Source organism: Oncorhynchus nerka, linkage group LG12 (genome assembly GCF_034236695.1).
Source record: "Oncorhynchus nerka isolate Pitt River linkage group LG12, Oner_Uvic_2.0, whole genome shotgun sequence".
Taxonomy (NCBI): Eukaryota; Metazoa; Chordata; class Actinopteri; order Salmoniformes; family Salmonidae; genus Oncorhynchus; species Oncorhynchus nerka.
This window is the reverse complement of record NC_088407.1, coordinates 39,545,519-39,564,227: the sequence shown is the minus strand read 5'-3', so window position 1 is coordinate 39,564,227 and position 18,709 is coordinate 39,545,519. Positions and strand designations below refer to the sequence as shown.

Genomic DNA, 18,709 nt, shown 5'->3' with positions numbered 1-18,709 from the left:
GGTAAGTACAACACAACCACCTACTAGCCTAACACATAACACAACAGCTGTCTGTGCGGGTCGCTACAATACCAAAAAAGGTTAACCCGTAATAAGGCTAGGGTGGAATTGTACTATGAGCTGGCTGAGTGTAAATACATGGCTCTGCGTGTAAGCACTTTTTCACTGGAAACGTTCTTGTGCTCAAATTACCGACTGCGAAATAGCTAGACATCTTTCGTATTTCAACTTGGCTGCACCTACGGTTATGAGAACGATAAATCAAGTGCAATACCTGCGTCGACCTGTGGCGAGCAGCAAAACACCGGAAAGATTCTAGCCTACCGGAAACATCATCCGGTCATGTGACATTTGTTGTTTATAGATTTTTCGCCCACACCAGATGCCTAGACCCTGGACAGATAACAGGTAGGTCGCCAGTTCGTCCCTTGTTGTCAGAAATACAGCATGCATACACATTTGTTTTGTGTTTGTTAAAAGTGTTTTGTTTAAAAAACGTGTAAACCAGTGAGGAACGTTAGGTAACTAAGGTGAATAAAGAAAGTTGCATACACAACAGAATGTGTGGATGTTTTTGGATATCATTCTCACTTATTATTTTTGCCACCTATACATTAGGCTATATATTTCCCTTTTTCCTCTTTGCATCTTCAAAGAAATATACATTGCCACTCAATCTGTATTCATCTTGTGACTTCTCCTTGGAAGAAGGAGAGAGGGACCCTAGGAGGGACGTAAAGGAGTTGATGAAATCCTATTAAGACAGACAATCAGGCGAGAGGAGGTCCTAACTAGTCAATGATCTAAGTTGATCGAAACCTGTAGACACTGTAGCCTTTAAGGACTGGAGTTGCACACATGTCATAGAACAACATAAAAAAGAAAGTGACAGACTAATAATGCGTTGTTGGTAAATGGTGACAGACTGACTGATCTGCAAGTATTAATAGATATGTATTTGTTATGCAAATTGATTTGTAGATCAGTCAGTCTGCGTGTGGAGGAGGATGAAGACCTTTAGTTACGTGCAGGACATATTAAAACACTGACATGCAGCTTTTCTCAGATGAGAGGAATGTGTTAGGATTGGAAGTTGTCTCTTTATGTTTCTTTTGAGATGGTATGGCCTCTGAGGACCCCCAAGACCAACTGGATGAGGCTATTAAAAAGGCAGAACGCCTTGCTAAGGAGCTCAACCAAGAGAAGGACCCACAAGCCCAACTGGACGAGGCCATTAACGAGGCAAAAAGGCTGGCTGAGGAGCTCAACCCAGAGCGGGTAATGTAACAAGTCGTACATTACCGGTAATGTAACCCCCATAGCTCCCAGGCGTGCACAAATATTCTCAACACAACCCCAGCACCACAGCGTTATGATTTATCATTGCCTTTTGTTTGTCAAAGAAGACCCCACATGGCATAAATGTGAATTTAAACGTAGACTCCGTGATATGACCTGAACACGGGCATCAATGATATTGCCCATTGAGTATGAGGCACAGGGGTGCTTTTGTTAGCATCCTTGTGAACTTCTAAACATGTTAGCTGTGTGAGTGAGCCAGAACGTGGGTCTATTGCAGGTGCCTTTCCTCAGCTGACAAATCACTTCACCTTATGTGAAAATAGAATTATTGCTTGTGCTCCATATGTGCACAAGCTTTTATTAGTGGGCCAGCCATGATAATTGAAATGCACTTTTTAGGAAAATAAGAAGAAAAAGACCAACAAGCCTCCAGGGATTAGGTTCAGATGGAGACAAAGGCTTGAGAGAGGACAGATTGTTCCTCAAACCAGGAAGGCAACTACATCCACTTCTCTTGGTAAGTTTCATCCCGTCTAGGTGTTTCATTTTATTGGTCCCTGATCTGACCTTTTCCTTTCAAACATACTGTATCATAGCACATCAAACGTTTGTTGCCGTGCCATAGGCCGGTCTAGTACCATCTACCCAAAGCACATAATACATTACATGCAGGTCTGATCCCACCTTTCCCTGTCTCTAACTGTTGTCTGTTTCTGATGAAAATACATATTTAAAGGAGTGTCAGAACTCCAGAAAACTTTTGAATTAAAATCCTTTTTATTACATTTTTTTTCAGCTCCAAGGGCCAGTACGTCAAGAGCCAGACTAGTGCAACATTTTGTGCCAGTCACTGAGGAGGAAGAATCAGGTATTGATGAGCGATTGAATAGATTAATCTATACAATTCCTTGTTATTCAGTGGCCTTTTAATTTATTGTATTTTTATTAAGCTGTAATCGGTAGTTGAAACAATAACAAAGCACACTCCCCTCCCCTGTTTTGGTTAAAAGCTGAGTGATGGGGTTGGCCAAATGTAACCACTTTCAATTTATAGACAGAGCTATGGATGCAATAACTTACCATCAATGTTATTAAAATAATAGTTTTAACCATGTTTTAAGGCTATACAGTGTTTTTTTTTTACATTTACTGTGTTTGCAAACATTGACTAAAACAAGCTTATAGTTTGGGTTATGACAGTTGGAATTAAACTCATGAGGCATTAATAAGTTATAATCTTCTAGAATCAATGGGTATATATCATTAACAAATCATTAGCAACTCCCCTCCAAGTCTCCGACCACTACCTTGTATCCTTTTCCCTCTTGCTCTCATCCAACACTTCCCACACTGTCCCTACTCGGATGGTATCGCGCCGTCCCAATCTTCGCTCTCTCTCCCCCGCTACTCTCTCCTCTTCCATCCTATCATCTCTTCCCTCTGCTCAAACCTTCTCCAACCTATCTCCTGATTCTGCCTCCTCAACCCTCCTCTCCTCCCTTTCTGCATCCCTTGATTCTCTATGTCCCCTATCCTCCAGGCCGGCTCGGTCCTCCCCTCCTGCTCCGTGGCTCGACGACTCATTGCGAGCTCACAGAACAGGGCTCCGGGCAGCCGAGCGGAAATGGAGGAAAACTCGCCTCCCTGCGGACCTGGCATCCTTTCACTCCCTCCTCTCTACATTTTCCTCTTCTGTCTCTGCTGCTAAAGCCACTTTCTACCACTCTAAAGTTCAAGCATCTGCCTCTAACCCTAGGAAGCTCTTTGCCACCTTCTCCTCCCTCCTGAATCCTCCTCCCCCTCCCCCTCCTCCCTCTCTGCAGATGACTTCGTCAACCATTTTGAAAAGAAGATCGACGACATCCGATCCTCGTTTGCTAAGTCAAACGACACCGCTGGTTCTGCTCACACTGCCCTACCCTGTGCTCTGACCTCTTTCTCCCCTCTCTCTCCAGATGAAATCTCGCGTCTTATGACGGCCGGCCGCCCAACAACCTGCCCGCTTGACCCTATTCCCTCCTCTCTTCTCCAGACCATTTCCGGAGACCTTCTCCCTTACCTCACCTCGCTCATCAACTCATCCCTGACCGCTGGCTACGTCCCTTCTGTCTTCAAGAGAGCGAGAGTTGCACCCCTTCTGAAAAAACCTACACTCGATCCCTCCGATGTCAACAACTACAGACCAGTATCCCTTCTTTCTTTTCTCTCCAAAACTCTTGAACGTGCCGTCCTTGGCCAGCTCTCCCGCTATCTCTCTCAGAATGACCTTCTTGATCCAAATCAGTCAGGTTTCAAGACTAGTCATTCAACTGAGACTGCTCTTCTCTGTATCACGGAGGCCCTCCGCACTGCTAAAGCTAACTCTCTCTCCTCTGCTCTCATCCTTCTAGACCTATCGGCTGCCTTCGATACTGTGAACCATCAGATCCTCCTCTCCACCCTCTCCGAGTTGGGCATCTCCGGCGCGGCCCACGCTTGGATTGCGTCCTACCTGACAGGTCGCTCCTTACCAGGTGGCGTGGCGAGAATCTGTCTCCTCACCACGCGCTCTCACCACTGGCGTCCCCCAGGGCTCTGTTCTAGGCCCTCTCCTATTCTCGCTATACACCAAGTCACTTGGCTCTGTCATAACCTCACATGGTCTCTCCTATCATTGCTATGCAGACGACACACAATTAATCTTCTCCTTTCCCCCTTCTGATGACCAGGTGGCGAATCGCATCTCTGCATGTCTGGCAGACATATCAGTGTGGATGACGGATCACCACCTCAAGCTGAACCTCGGCAAGACGGAGCTGCTCTTCCTCCCGGGGAAGGACTGCCCGTTCCATGATCTCGCCATCACGGTTGACAACTCCATTGTGTCCTCCTCCCAGAGTGCTAAGAACCTTGGCGTGATCCTGGACAACACCCTGTCGTTCTCAACTAACATCAAGGCGGTGGCCCGTTCTTGTAGGTTCATGCTCTACAACATCCGCAGAGTACGACCCTGCCTCACACAGGAAGCAGCGCAGGTCCTAATCCAGGCACTTGTCATCTCCCGTCTGGATTACTGCAACTCGCTGTTGGCTGGGCTCCCTGCCTGTGCCATTAAACCCCTACAACTCATCCAGAACGCCGCAGCCTGTCTGGTGTTCAACCTTCCCAAGTTCTCTCACGTCACCCCGCTCCTCCGCTCTCTCCACTGGCTTCCAGTTGAAGCTCGCATCCGCTACAAGACCATGGTGCTTGCCTACGGAGCTGTGAGGGGAACGGCACCTCAGTACCTCCAGGCTCTGATCAGGCCCTACACCCAAACAAGGGCACTGCGTTCATCCACCTCTGGCCTGCTCGCCTCCCTACCACTGAGGAAGTACAGTTCCCGCGCAGCCCAGTCAAAACTGTTCGCTGCTCTGGCCCCCCAATGGTGGAACAAACTCCCTCACGACGCCAGGACAGCGGAGTCAATCACCACCTTCCGGAGACACCTGAAACCCCACCTCTTTCAGGAATACCTAGGATAGGATAAAGTAATCCTTCTCACCCCCCTTAAAAGATTTAGATGCACTATTGTAAAGTGGCTGTTCCACTGGATGTCTTAAGGTGAACGCACCAATTTGTAAGTCGCTCTGGATAAGAGCGTCTGCTAAATGACTTAAATGTAAATGTATTGTAATGTATTGTATTGTAATGTATTGTATTGTATTGTATTGTATTGTAATGCATTGTAATGTATTGTAATGTAATGTATTGTATTGTAATGTATTGTAATGTATTGTATTGTAATGTATTGTATTGTAATGTATTGTATAGATGCACTACTGTTCCACTGGATGTCATAAGGTGAATGCACCAATTTGTAAGTCGCTCTGGATAAGAGCGTCTGCTAAATGACTTAAATGTAAATGTAAATGTAATACATGGGAGTCGTATCAATGCCAACATATGAGTAGTATCAATGCCAACATATGAGTAGTTTCAATACCAATACATGGGAGTCGTATCAATGCCAACATATGAGTAGTATCAATGCCAACATATGAGTAGCACCAATGCCAACATATGAGTAGTATCAATACCAACGTATGAGTAGTATCAATACCAACGTATGAGTAGTATCAATACCAATACATGGGAGTCGTATCAATGCCAACATGAGTAGTATCAATACCAACGCGTGAGTAGTAGCAATACCAACGTATGAGTAGTATCAATACCAATACATGGGAGTAGTATCAATACCAACGTATGAGTAGTTTCAATACCAACGTATGAGTAGTATCAATACCAACGCATGAGTAGTATCAATACCAACGCATGAGCAGTATCAATACCAACGCATGAGCAGTATCAATACCAACGCAGGAGTAGTATCAATACCAACGTATGAGTAGTATCAATACCAACGTATGAGTAGTATCAATACCAACGTATGAGTAGTATCAATACCAATACATGGGAGTCGTATCAATACCAACGCATGAGTAGTATCAATACCAACGCATGAGTAGTATCAATACCAACGTATGAGTAGTATCAATACCAATACATGGGAGTCGTATCAATGCCAACATGAGTAGTATCAATGCCAACATATGAGTAGCACCAATACCAACATATGAGTAGTATCAATGCCAACGTATGAGTAGTATCAATACCAACACATGGGAGTAGTATCAATACCAACGTATGAGTAGTATCAATGCCAACATATGAGTGGTATTAATGCCAACATATGAGTAGTATCAATACCAATACATGGGAGTAGTATCAATACCAACACATATGAGTAGTATCAATACCAACGTATGAGTAGTATCAATACCAACACATGGTAGTAGTATCAATAATAACATATGAGTAGTATCAATACCAACGTATGAGTAGTATCAATACCAACACATGGGAGTAGTATCAATGCCAACATATATGAGTAGTATCAATGCCAACACATAGGAGTAGTAGCAATGCCACCACATATGAGTAGTATCAATACCAACATATGAGTAGTATCAATACCAACGTATGAGTAGTATCAATACCAACGTATGAGTAGTATCAATACCAACGTATGAGTAGTATCAATACCAACGCATGAGTAGTATCTATACCAACGTATGAGTAGTATCAATACCAACGTATGAGTAGTATCAATACCAACATATGAGTAGTATCAATACCAACGTATGAGTAGTATCAATACCAACGTATGCGTAGTATCAATACCAACGCATGAGTAGTATCAATACCAACGTATGAGTAGTATCAATACCAACGTATGAGTAGTATCAATACCAACGTATGAGTAGTATCAATACCAACGTATGAGTAGTATCAATACCAACGTATGAGTAGTATCAATACCAACATATGAGTAATATCAATACCAATACATGGGAGTCGTATCAATGCCAACATGAGTAGTATCAATGCCAACATATGAGTAGCACCAATACCAACATATGAGTAGTATCAATACCAACACATATGAGTAGTATCAATGCCAACGTATGAGTAGTATCAATACCAACACATAGGAGTAGTAGCAATGCCACCACATATGAGTAGTATCAATACCAACGCATGAGTAGTATCAATACCAACGCATGAGTAGTATCAATACCAATACATGGGAGTCGTATCAATGCCAACATGAGTAGTATCAATGCCAACATATGAGTAGTATCAATACCAACACATAGGAGTAGTAGCAATGCCACCACATATGAGTAGCAGCAATGCCACCACATATGAGTATCAATACCAACACATATGAGTAGTATCAATGCCAACGTATGAGTAGTATCAATACCAACACATGGGAGTAGTATCAATACCAACGTATGAGTAGTATCAATGCCAACATATGAGTGGTATTAATGCCAACATATGAGTAGTATCAATACCAATACATGGGAGTAGTATCAATACCAACACATATGAGTAGTATCAATACCAACGTATGAGTAGTATCAATACCAACACATGGGAGTAGTATCAATAATAACATATGAGTAGTATCAATACAACATATGAGTAGTATCAATACCAACACATGGGAGTAGTATCAATGCCAACATATATGAGTAGTATCAATGCCAACACATAGGAGTAGTAGCAATGCCACCACATATGAGTAGTATCAATACCAACATATGAGTAGTATCAATGCCAACATATGAGTGGTATTAATGCCAACATATATGAGTAGTATCAATGCCAACACATATGAGTCCAATTTGTAAGTCGCTCTGGATAAGAGCGTCTGCTAAATGACTTAAATGTAAATGTAATATAAGTCCAAAAATGGCTTTAGCAACTTCTGAATTCCCCTTTAAGTCTAATCCCTTTTTGCATATCTTATTTTAGAGACAATGACCAGTGGATTGGAATCCACTCCAGTTTTAAACATTGATGAAGAAATAGGTATGTTTAAATTGTTTTACTTTCAAAATTGGGGTCATCTTGGTGTTACTGAATTATACTGCATCTTTATTTTGACAGTGATGCAACATTTTTAAATGTGGTTCTAGTCTCCAGAATTTCAAATTTGAGATCAAATGTTTGATATGAGGTTACAGTACAGAATGTCACCTTTTGTTTCAGGGTATTTTCAGACTTTTCTGATTTATCGTTTTGAAATGAAAGCACTTAATATGTCTAGTTGTTAGTTTTATTAGTCGTATGTTCAGGATACTGATGGTAACACCATCCAACGAAATGATTACTTGCAGGTAGCTTCTCGACAATGCAATTCAAAATGCTGGAGTTTTGAGACAAATTCAACATTTTAGCGTCACTGTCCAAATACTTCTGTAGGGGAGTGTAACAACATCCTGGCAAAGATTTTTCCTGCACATTTCCTTTAATATGAAGCAATCTGCCATTCCACATTATGGAATTAGTCTTAGTTGAATTCATTCAAATCCACTATTGGAATGTTTACAGTGTTGTTCCTTTTGCAACCACTGTCTGTAATTGTGAAAGCTGGAAGCATTTGCCTTTGAGGAGAGTTTACTCTGTAGTCAAAATGCACTGAGTGTACAAAATATTCCTAATATTGAGTTGCACTCCCTTTTGCCCTCAGAACAGCTTCAATTCGTCACGGTATGGACTACAGAAGGTGTTGAAAGCGTTCCACAGGGATGCTGGCCCATGTTGACTCAAATGCTTCCCACAGTTGTGTCAATTTGTCTGGATGTCCTTTGGGTTGTGGACCATTCTTGATATACAAAGGAAAATGTTGATCATGAAAAACCCAGCAGCGTTGCAGTTCTTGACACAAACCGTTGCACCTGGTACCTATTACCATACCCCCTTCAAAGGCACTTAAATATTTTGTCTTGCCCAGTCAACTTCTGAATGGCACACATACACAATCCATGTCTCAATTGTCTCAAGGCTTAAACATCCTCCTTTAATCTGTCTCCTTCCCTTTATCTACACTGAAGTGGATTTAACAGGTGACATCAATAAGGGATCATAGCTTTCACCTGGTCAGTTTGTCAGGGAAAGAGAATGTTTTGTACACTGTGTTTTTGCTGTTTTAAGAACATTCAGAATTTCTATTCGACGATAGGATCAAGTTCTATTGTTTGATATTCCAATTTAGACTTTAGTCAATATTTTGGTCTGCCCTGTAATTGAATTTACTGTGGAATCAAAGCTGGGATTTTTGGCTTGTCACACCATAGATTGTGCAGAGATATATTTGCTGTCACCTACTCACCTACTATGTGCGTTTTAATAGATTAATTATATAATATTCTTAATTTAATCCTTTCCCACTTTGCAATACTTTGTCAAGAAATTAACATCCTCCTAGCTGATTTAGAAGACCATGAGTGTGCAAATCCTGCTGTGCCTGGTGCATGACACAGTTGGAGTGTGAGGAAGGAACTCTCACAGGATAGGTGGAGGGAGTCCAGGCCTGAGATTTTATATTCTCTGCTGGCTGCAGAGCATGCTCCTTAAAAGATCTGTCAGTCATGCAATGTGAAAAGGGCTATTCTGCGATGTAGAGACTGTCTGCTGAAACAGCTTTACTGCGAAGACTGCGATGCCTCTAAACATGCAAAGTTCCCCCTGCACAACAGACAGTCCATGATCGAGGGATTATATAATATTCTTAATTTAATCCTTTACGGAACGACTTGATTAGTGTAGTGTCAACAACGCAGCCACTGCCAGCTAGCCTACAAAGTCAACAACGCAGCCACTGCCAGCTAGCCTACTTCAGCAGTACAGTATCATTTTAATCATTTTAGTCAATAAGATTCTTGCTACGTAAGCTTAACTTTCTGAACATTCGAGACGTGTAGTCCACTTGTCATTCCAATCTCCTTTGCATTAGCGTAGCCTCTTCTGTAGCCTGTCAACTATGTGTCTGTCTATCCCTGTTCTCTCCTCTCTGCACAGACCATACAAACGCTCCACACCGCGTGGCCGCGGCCACCCTAATCTGGTGGTCCCAGCGCGCACGACCCACGTGGAGTTCCAGGTCTCCGGTAGCCTCTGGAACTGCCGATCTGCGGCCAACAAGGCAGAGTTCATCTCAGCCTATGCCTCCCTCCAGTCCCTCGACTTCTTGGCACTGACGGAAACATGGATCACCACAGATAACACTGCTACTCCTACTGCTCTCTCTTCGTCCGCCCACGTGTTCTCGCACACCCCGAGAGCTTCTGGTCAGCGGGGTGGTGGCACCGGGATCCTCATCTCTCCCAAGTGGTCATTCTCTCTTTCTCCCCTTACCCATCTGTCTATCGCCTCCTTTGAATTCCATGCTGTCACAGTTACCAGCCCTTTCAAGCTTAACATCCTTATCATTTATCGCCCTCCAGGTTCCTCGGAGAGTTCATCAATGAGCTTGATGCCTTGATAAGCTCCTTTCCTGAGGACGGCTCACCTCTCACAGTTCTGGGCGACTTTAACCTCCCCACGTCTACCTTTGACTCATTCCTCTCTGCCTCCTTCTTTCCACTCCTCTCCTCTTTTGACCTCACCCTCTCACCTTCCCCCCTACTCACAAGGCAGGCAATACGCTCGACCTCATCTTTACTAGATGCTGTTCTTCCACTAACCTCATTGCAACTCCCTCCAAGTCTCCGACCACTACCTTGTATCCTTTTCCTCTCGCTCTCATCCAACACTTCCCACACTGCCCCTACTCGGATGGTATCGCGCCGTCCCAACCTTCGCTCTCTCTCCCCCGCTACTCTCTCCTCTTCCATCCTATCATCTCTTCCCTCTGCTCAAACCTTCTCCAACCTATCTCCTGATTCTGCCTCCTCAACCCTCCTCTCCTCCCTTTCTGCATCCTTTGACTCTCTATGTCCCCTATCCTCCAGGCCGGCTCGGTCCTCCCCTCCCGCTCCGTGGCTCGACGACTCATTGCGAGCTCTCAGAACAGGGCTCCGGGCAGCCGAGCGGAAATGGAGGAAAACTCGCCTCCCTGCGGACCTGGCATCCTTTCACTCCCTCCTCTCTACATTTTCCTCTTCTGTCTCTGCTGCTAAAGCCACTTTCTACCACTCTAAATTCCAAGCATCTGCCTCTAACCCTAGGAAGCTCTTTTGCCACCTTCTCCTCCCTCCTGAATCCTCCTCCCCCTCCTCCCTCTCTGCAGATGACTTCGTCAACCATTTTGAAAAGAAGGTCGACGACATCCGATCCTCGTTTGCTAAGTCAAACGACACCGCTGGTTCTGCTCACACTGCCCTACCCTGTGCTCTGACCTCTTTCTCCCCTCTCTCTCCAGATGAAATCTCGCGTCTTGTGACGGCCGGCGCCCAACAACCTGCCCGCTTGACCCTATCCCCTCCTCTCTTCTCCAGACCATTTCCGGAGACCTTCTCCCTTGCCTCACCTCGCTCATCAACTCATCCCTGACCGCTGGCTACGTCCCTTCCGTCTTCAAGAGAGCGAGAGTTGCACCCCTTCTGAAAAAAACCTACACTCGATCCCTCCGATGTCAACAACTACAGACCAGTATCCCTTCTTTCTTTTCTCTCCAAAACTCTTGAACGTGCCGTCCTTGGCCAGCTCTCCCGCTATCTCTCTCAGAATGACCTTCTTGATCCAAATCAGTCAGGTTTCAAGACTAGTCATTCAACTGAGACTGCTCTTCTCTGTATCACGGAGGCGCTCCGCACTGCTAAAGCTAACTCTCTCTCCTCTGCTCTCATCCTTCTAGACCTATCGGCTGCCTTCGATACTGTGAACCATCAGATCCTCCTCTCCACCCTCTCCGAGTTGGGCATCTCCGGCGCGGCCCACGCTTGATTGCGTCCTACCTGACAGGTCGCTCCTACCAGGTGGCGTGGCGAGAATCTGTCTCCTCACCACGCGCTCTCACCACTGGCGTCCCCCAGGGCTCTGTTCTAGGCCCTCTCCTATTCTCGCTATACATCAAGTCACTTGGCTCTGTCATAACCTCACATGGTCTCTCCTATCATTGCTATGCAGACGACACACAATTAATCTTCTCCTTTCCCCCTTCTGATGACCAGGTGGCGAATCGCATCTCTGCATGTCTGGCAGACATATCAGTGTGGATGACGGATCACCACCTCAAGCTGAACCTCGGCAAGACGGAGCTGCTCTTCCTCCCGGGAAGGACTGCCCGTTCCATGATCTCGCCATCACGGTTGACAACTCCATTGTGTCCTCCTCCCAGAGCGCTAAGAACCTTGGCGTGATCCTGGACAACACCCTGTCGTTCTCAACTAACATCAAGGCGGTGGCCCGTTCCTGTAGGTTCATGCTCTACAACATCCGCAGAGTACGACCCTGCCTCACACAGGAAGCGGCGCAGGTCCTAATCCAGGCACTTGTCATCTCCCGTCTGGATTACTGCAACTCGCTGTTGGCTGGGCTCCCTGCCTGTGCCATTAAACCCTACAACTCATCCAGAACGCCGCAGCCCGTCTGGTGTTCAACCTTCCCAAGTTCTCTCACGTCACCCCGCTCCTCCGCTCCCTCCACTGGCTTCCAGTTGAAGCTCGCATCCGCTACAAGACCATGGTGCTTGCCTACGGAGCTGTGAGGGGAACGGCACCTCAGTACCTCAGGCTCTGATCAGGCCCTACACCCAAACAAGGGCACTGCGTTCATCCACCTCTGGCCCGCTCGCCTCCCTACCACTGAGGAAGTACAGTTCCCGCTCAGCCCAGTCAAAACTGTTCGCTGCTCTGGCCCCCAATGGTGGAACAAACTCCTCACGACGCCAGGACAGAGTCAATCACCACCTTCCGGAGACACCTGAAACCCCACCTCTTTAAGGAATACCTAGGATAGGATAAAGTTATCCTTCTCACCCCCTTAAAATATTTAGATGCACTATTGTAAAGTGGCTGTTCCACTAGATGTCATAAGGTGAACGCACCAATTTGTAAGTCGCTCTGGATAAGAGCGTCTGCTAAATGACTTAAATGTAATGTAAATGTGGATTATACACGCCCCTTCCTCCAACTACAGCCATATCGCTCCACAGTGATGGCAAATATGCACTTCATGAACAGGGTGTTTTATTTTATTTTTTTTGCGGCTGAATGTATTATATCAAAGTTGAAATGTATTCTTGTTTATTGTTGTATATAAATATTGTCCCTAGATTGTTTCTTACCATTGGACGTACCAGAGGTGATATGTGGTTGCCTGACAAGCACCATCCATGTTGGCCTTGGGAAACATATAAACCTTGTAGGAATAAATGGCATGTGCAATATCTACAAGAACCAAACAGTGATTTAGCAATGCAATGTAAAACAACATTAATTCAGACTACATTTTTCCCTCAAGGTCGTTACAATGTCACAGTGCCTGTGCTGACCTGCACAACCTGTCTTACCACCTGGACAGCAAACTTGGCAGATCTGATAAAGAATGGACGCTGGCCTGCCACTGTCAACTGTGACACCATATACCAGGTAGATCTGTTCAGCTCTTTTGAGGAGCTGAAAGTGTCAGCCCCAGGAATGTCCCGTCTGGCGTTTATGCGGATTTTGGAGCAGCGAACTGACTTCTTTGGCAGGGTAACAATAAATTATGCTCAGCTTTACCAATGTATGACTTCAGGTAACAATATGTTAAAGTTATGTTACACAAAGCGTTGTAACAAAATGTATTTCCTGTACTACAACTAGGTTAAAACTGCAGGTCTTGCTACAGTATGTGTTAGCCTCCTGCACCACTGTCCTGCCATGCCCCTTATCTGTGCCCCTCTTGCATCCAATATTTCCTGCTCTTTACAACATAAGTACTCATCCTACTTTGCATTGGCTTTCACCTGCTTTGCTGTCAACACTATGTACTGTCCCTGCTTTAACTCAAATCCAGTCAGCCATAGTGAATTATAGTATGTTTTGTTTATACTATTGTTGTAAGTTATTTCATATTTTCTATATGTATTTTTCCCTTACCAGAACGGAATGACCTGTGGGGACACTTTTCAAAAAAGCTTCTTTGAGTGGATGTACTGCCACTCTGAAATTGATCAAGTCTGTGATATACAGTACTTTGACTGCCCAGCCTGTTCCCCCGGCATGCTTGCAGTGTCAGTGGACGGGAACAAGAAGCTGTATCGATTCAAAAAAGGGTATGTAAAACTATTCATAATTTATCAAATAACACCATACTCTATATAATTTAAACAATCCAAACAAGGTTTGCCTAATCTTTGTCCAGTGTGAACATTTTCAAATGCAGTTGAGTAAATTTTTTGCTTAAATGTTTTGAGTTTGTAATGAAATGAATTATCAACATTGTCAAATGTAACACAATCTGTTACTGAGGTTGATTGCTATTTCATATGTCATATATTTAATGTATTTCACGTATCCTTTTAAGGACTGATGAGAAAGGATTCTTTGGTGTATTTATCTGCAAGGATGAGGATGTGTCTGACTTTGAACTATGTCTATACAAAGACTAAACATGTACGATTCCTGTGTATCCTCTAATCTGTGAAATAGGACTGACTCAAAGGCAGACTCATTATACACTATTCCAATAAAACATATAATTTTGGAGATATGATAATCCTCTCTCCAAGTCCAGGGTCGTTACACCACTCACTTTGTTCAGAAATGCAACACATTTTACAAGTGCTTGTTTTTTATAGTCAATCTCCAACTCCTGATCTCCATTGTAGCGAACACAGGGGGTAGGTCAGCGCCCTCAGCTAGATTTTAAAAACCTAACCATTGTCCTGTTAACACCCCCCCCCCTCTATTTATACTCTTCTACTTCCTTGTCGAGGGTTATGGAAAAGGGCTATGTTGAGCATCCCAGTGGACAGCAGCTAGAGTCGTCAAGGATAACAAACAACAAACTTGATGAAGAGGGACTCGGAAGTTGCCGTCTGCCGCCACGGAATACTCCTAAGGAGCATCAACATGATGCGTGGAGAGATATTTGCTGTTCTTGCAGAAGGAATTGTCTGGCAGCAGGAACATACAATTCATGTGTACGGACGGATGTGATCTGCAAATTTTGGCCATCCTGACCAAAGTTGCCCTTCATTGTCCAGAGCTCGCCACTCTTCTAGACATGAAACCACTTCTTTCCGTCATGCATGCAAAGGCACATTGTTTGAAATGCGAGTTGAGTTTTTCTTTTTCAAAGAGATTTTCCAGCTTCAGTCCTTTACAAGGCTTTCCATTTAGATGTTTGTTATTCACATAATTGCAATAGGAAGTCAATAATGTAAATTAAGATGAAGTAGCGAGGACGGAATCAGGAAGGAGCTTGCACAACTCTGGGGGAGGTAGTGGAACAAGGGAACAGCTTCAATCTGTTCCAAGCAAATGTCCAAAGGAGGTAAACAATTTGTTTAAGGTTGTTCTATTCAGCTATTCTATTTGGCTTTTCTAGCAAGAACAGACATGCTAACCATCCAGGCCGTGGGGTGGAACAGAAGGAAGAAAAACAACCTGCACAGAGTATTGTCCAGAAGATACTTTAAGGTGTATTGTGTGGATGAATACATTTATTTTAGAAGTATTATATCTATGCATCTAATTTATTTTAAAACAATCAATTATTCTGTTTTGTTTTTGTCATAATTCTCAGACAACAGCAAAAATCCAGGAGGAGACCCAGACTCTCAAACTTTAAGAGTGATTTGGGTGTAGGCGATGAGACTGTACAACTGGACAATGGAAGTTCAGCAATGGGCTAATACAGGTAAATGAATACAACAACAAAAAACAACCTAAATGTAACTCTCCTGGGCTGTCACCTTGACGTAGTGGAGAGGCCTGCGTACTCCAATGACCCTGAGAGCTAACCCTTAGAGGGTGTATTCCACCAGCAGGTGCAATCAAGCCGGACAGGTGGAAGGGTAGGAGGCAGACAAAACATTCCCTGGTCCTCCAGGTTGGGGCTCACTCACCCCCCACATAACAAATAATTTGTTACAGAAACCTTCACAGGCCCTATGTTCCTCCAGGAAGTGAGTGCAACTACTCACCGTTGGAGATGCGTTGTTCATTTATAGATTTATTGTATTTCAGAGGAAACAAATGAGAACATGGATGGTCCTCAGGTACTACAGAATTGAAGTTCTGTTTCTTAGCATCAAACAAAGGAAACAGAACCTCTATCGTCAGACAGGTTTGTTACATTTCATGAATATTGAATTGCACTCGCTTCACTTCTCTTTCATTTCAAAGCCAAGCAATGTAACAAATAATTCCATTCTCCTTTTTTTTGATGACAGGTAGATGCAAGAAAAGACACCTTCTGCACAGAAAGCTATTGGAAGAAAAAGCTAAATTGACAGCTGCCATAGAGGAGTACAACACCTGTGTACCAGATTCAGCAATACCATCTGCAGATGAGATCCTTTCCGCAGACCTTCATGCATGGCCTTGGGAGCTGCATGGACAAAGTAAGTAGTAAGTTATTGTGACACACAAACAATGTTTCTGTTTTGCTATCTGTGTTTGTTCAGTTGCTCAAACACAGACGGCACTGCCATTAAAGTTACAAATCCACATTGCATTCTTATGAATTTACAGCTGACCTACTCAAAGACAATAGCCTTTGACCGGGTGATGCTCCAGAGACAGCTGAAAGAGGAGGAGTTAACTATCCTAAAGGAAGTCAAGCAGCACTGGGAAAGCCTAAAGAGGGAATCGGAGAATGTGCAAGACCTTGCTTCACACGTGACAGTTGACCTAAGCAGGAAAAGTAGGGGAACTTTCATTAATTGATGTTGGCACCCTGTAATTGCTATTGTATTTAAGGAATACATAATTGTATTTACCCTACACATTACGATTGTTGGTGTTCGGCTGGCAATTGAATCAGTCGGAAGTTGGGAGCAGAGGTCTCTTCTCCATGCTTCAGAGGAGAGTCAGCAGCCTCAGAAGACACCAGGACTGTGTCAAACTGATATACAGCAAAGCGATGGACCAAGACACCTCCCTCCTAGAAAATAACTTCATAGATGACCTCCTGGTAGAGGACCTAGATGACATCTGACAGCATCCTCTGATGACGAGTAATCTATGACAGACTGAAGGTGTTCGTTTGGGTGGTTGCAGTTTGCACTGGGTGAAAAGTGATTCCATTTGTTTTGCATATGTGCTTCATCTGCCTTCCTAAGGAAAAATAGGGGTGTATAAAGGTTCATGGCAGAAAACAAGTGTATGCATAGAAATGCTTATATAAACTGTTACATCGATGTTGACGCTTCTAGAAGTTCAAAAATAGACACTCAACAGTCTATATGTGGCCTTTCAACCCCTATACCCATGACCCACATGGCCTTATAACCACACCTCTATTGCCATGGTCCTCAGCACATCATATTCCTGATAAGCAACAATGATGAAAATTCTCATTGCATATTCAAAAAAAGCAGTTGTGGAATGATTTGGCATTCACTTTCACTAAATATGTTCCACTGACAACTAGCCTAGAGACCAAGCAGATAGACGTTCTGCCTCTATGCACTAAACATGCTGCATGCCAATATGACTCAGAGGTAGGCCTATATCCAACATAAAAAATGCAGGTAAAGTAATATATTTAATAGCATTATATATACTGTATATATAATCCATATATATGTAAGCTATGTTGATATACACGCAGTCCTATGTATTATAATATATAGCCTAGCTGTGCCTAGCCTATAGGCCTATAATAAACATGGATATGAATTGTCAAGGTCAGTCGGCCAAAATGCTACATTCTCATCACTTTTGATTATTTTCTCATTACTAAGTACTAAAGTTGATCAGCCCAATCCACTGCTCATAACTAATATATCAACATTGTACTATGTGCCTAGGCCTCTGGTCAAAAGTAGTGCACTTTCAAGGGAATATGGTGGCATTTGGAAAGAAATAATCCAGTATCTTTATCCATTGAACTAACATTCTTCCAGTAGAAAGACAGAAGGAAACAAGTGACCTTTAAGTCTCAGATTTGCATTAATTTGTTCCAACCAGAATGTTGTAGCTTCACTATATTGGAAAAGGCCCTCGTAAAATAAAAAAACGTATATGTTAACCTGTGCGCCTTTTCTAATAGTGCGCCGGCATTTTATTTCAGGACCACGGACAGCTACTGTTAGCTAGTGCGGCAGAAATGCAGGGTTTGCCGTGGCGAGTTCAGAATCACGGCAGTGGAGACTGGAGAGTGTCACTAACAACAAAAACGAAGACCACAAGATGATTTTTGCCTACTGTAAACATTGGCGTTTCAAATCACGATATGAATCTGATTTTCAACCATCTGACCTACTACTGTCTGATTCATATAGCCTGAAATTAAACATATATTTAATAACATAGTAAAATGAATCAATGCGAACATAAAATACAAAAATACTCGAACTTCTGACTACTTTAATACACATAAGTGAATTTATCACAATACTTTTGGTCCCCTAAAATGGCGGAGCTATGTACAAAACGTACTGTAATTTCTAGATATGGATGAAAATACACTAAAATTAAAGCTTATAGTCTGCACTATCAGCATTGTATAATTTCAAATACAAAGTTCTGGAGTACAGATCCAAAACAACAAAAAAATGTATCACTGTTGCAATACTTTTGTAGCTCACTTTATATAAAGAATATCTAAATGCATATTCTCATGAAACTGATTGAGATCAAATGGTTGGCATGCTGATGCTCCATGAATGTTTCAATTGTAAACCATGGAGAATTTGGCCAACCATTTATGATTGACAGTGATACATGTGAAGGGAGAGTGGAATAAATGTGTGCATAAAGTAGGTTAAACTGGAGAAACGTGGTCCTCGGCCTTGATCCAGTCATCGTCCCATTTCTTGCCACTGTAAGACAAGAAAGAAAACATAAGGAATGTCATGTTTTTAAGCAGAAATAGAAAATAATTCAATATGTAATCGTGAGCAAGGGTTGCACCTATTACTTTCAAAGGGTTT

The 18,709-nt window shown here is 43.3% G+C and overlaps 1 protein-coding gene across 1 annotated transcript; it reads left to right on the top strand.

Annotated features, from left to right (window-relative positions):
• Positions 1 to 322: 322 nt before the first annotated feature.
• Positions 323 to 17,805, top strand: LOC115138218 (uncharacterized). Its single transcript, XM_029674827.2, has 11 exons — positions 323 to 408; positions 1,118 to 1,278; positions 1,702 to 1,819; positions 2,099 to 2,170; positions 7,651 to 7,707; positions 13,084 to 13,316; positions 13,707 to 13,879; positions 15,355 to 15,468; positions 15,798 to 15,897; positions 16,004 to 16,174; positions 16,305 to 17,805. The coding sequence occupies exons 2-8, from the start codon at positions 1,123 to 1,125 to the stop codon at positions 15,461 to 15,463; spliced, it is 918 nt and encodes a 305-aa protein (XP_029530687.1). The 5' UTR covers positions 323 to 408; positions 1,118 to 1,122; the 3' UTR covers positions 15,464 to 15,468; positions 15,798 to 15,897; positions 16,004 to 16,174; positions 16,305 to 17,805.
• The last annotated feature ends 904 nt before the right edge of the window (positions 17,806 to 18,709 follow it).

Excerpts from the sequence above, each read along its gene's own strand:
- LOC115138218 (XM_029674827.2), top strand. The coding sequence starts at position 1,123 with ATGGCCTCTGAGGACCCCCAAGACCAACTGGATGAGGCTATTAAAAAG. Across the intron at positions 1,820-2,098 it reads AACTACATCCACTTCTCTTG|CTCCAAGGGCCAGTACGTCA; the intron begins GTAAGTTTCATC and ends ATTTTTTTTCAG. Across the intron at positions 13,880-15,354 it reads CTGTATCGATTCAAAAAAGG|ACAACAGCAAAAATCCAGGA; the intron begins GTATGTAAAACT and ends CATAATTCTCAG.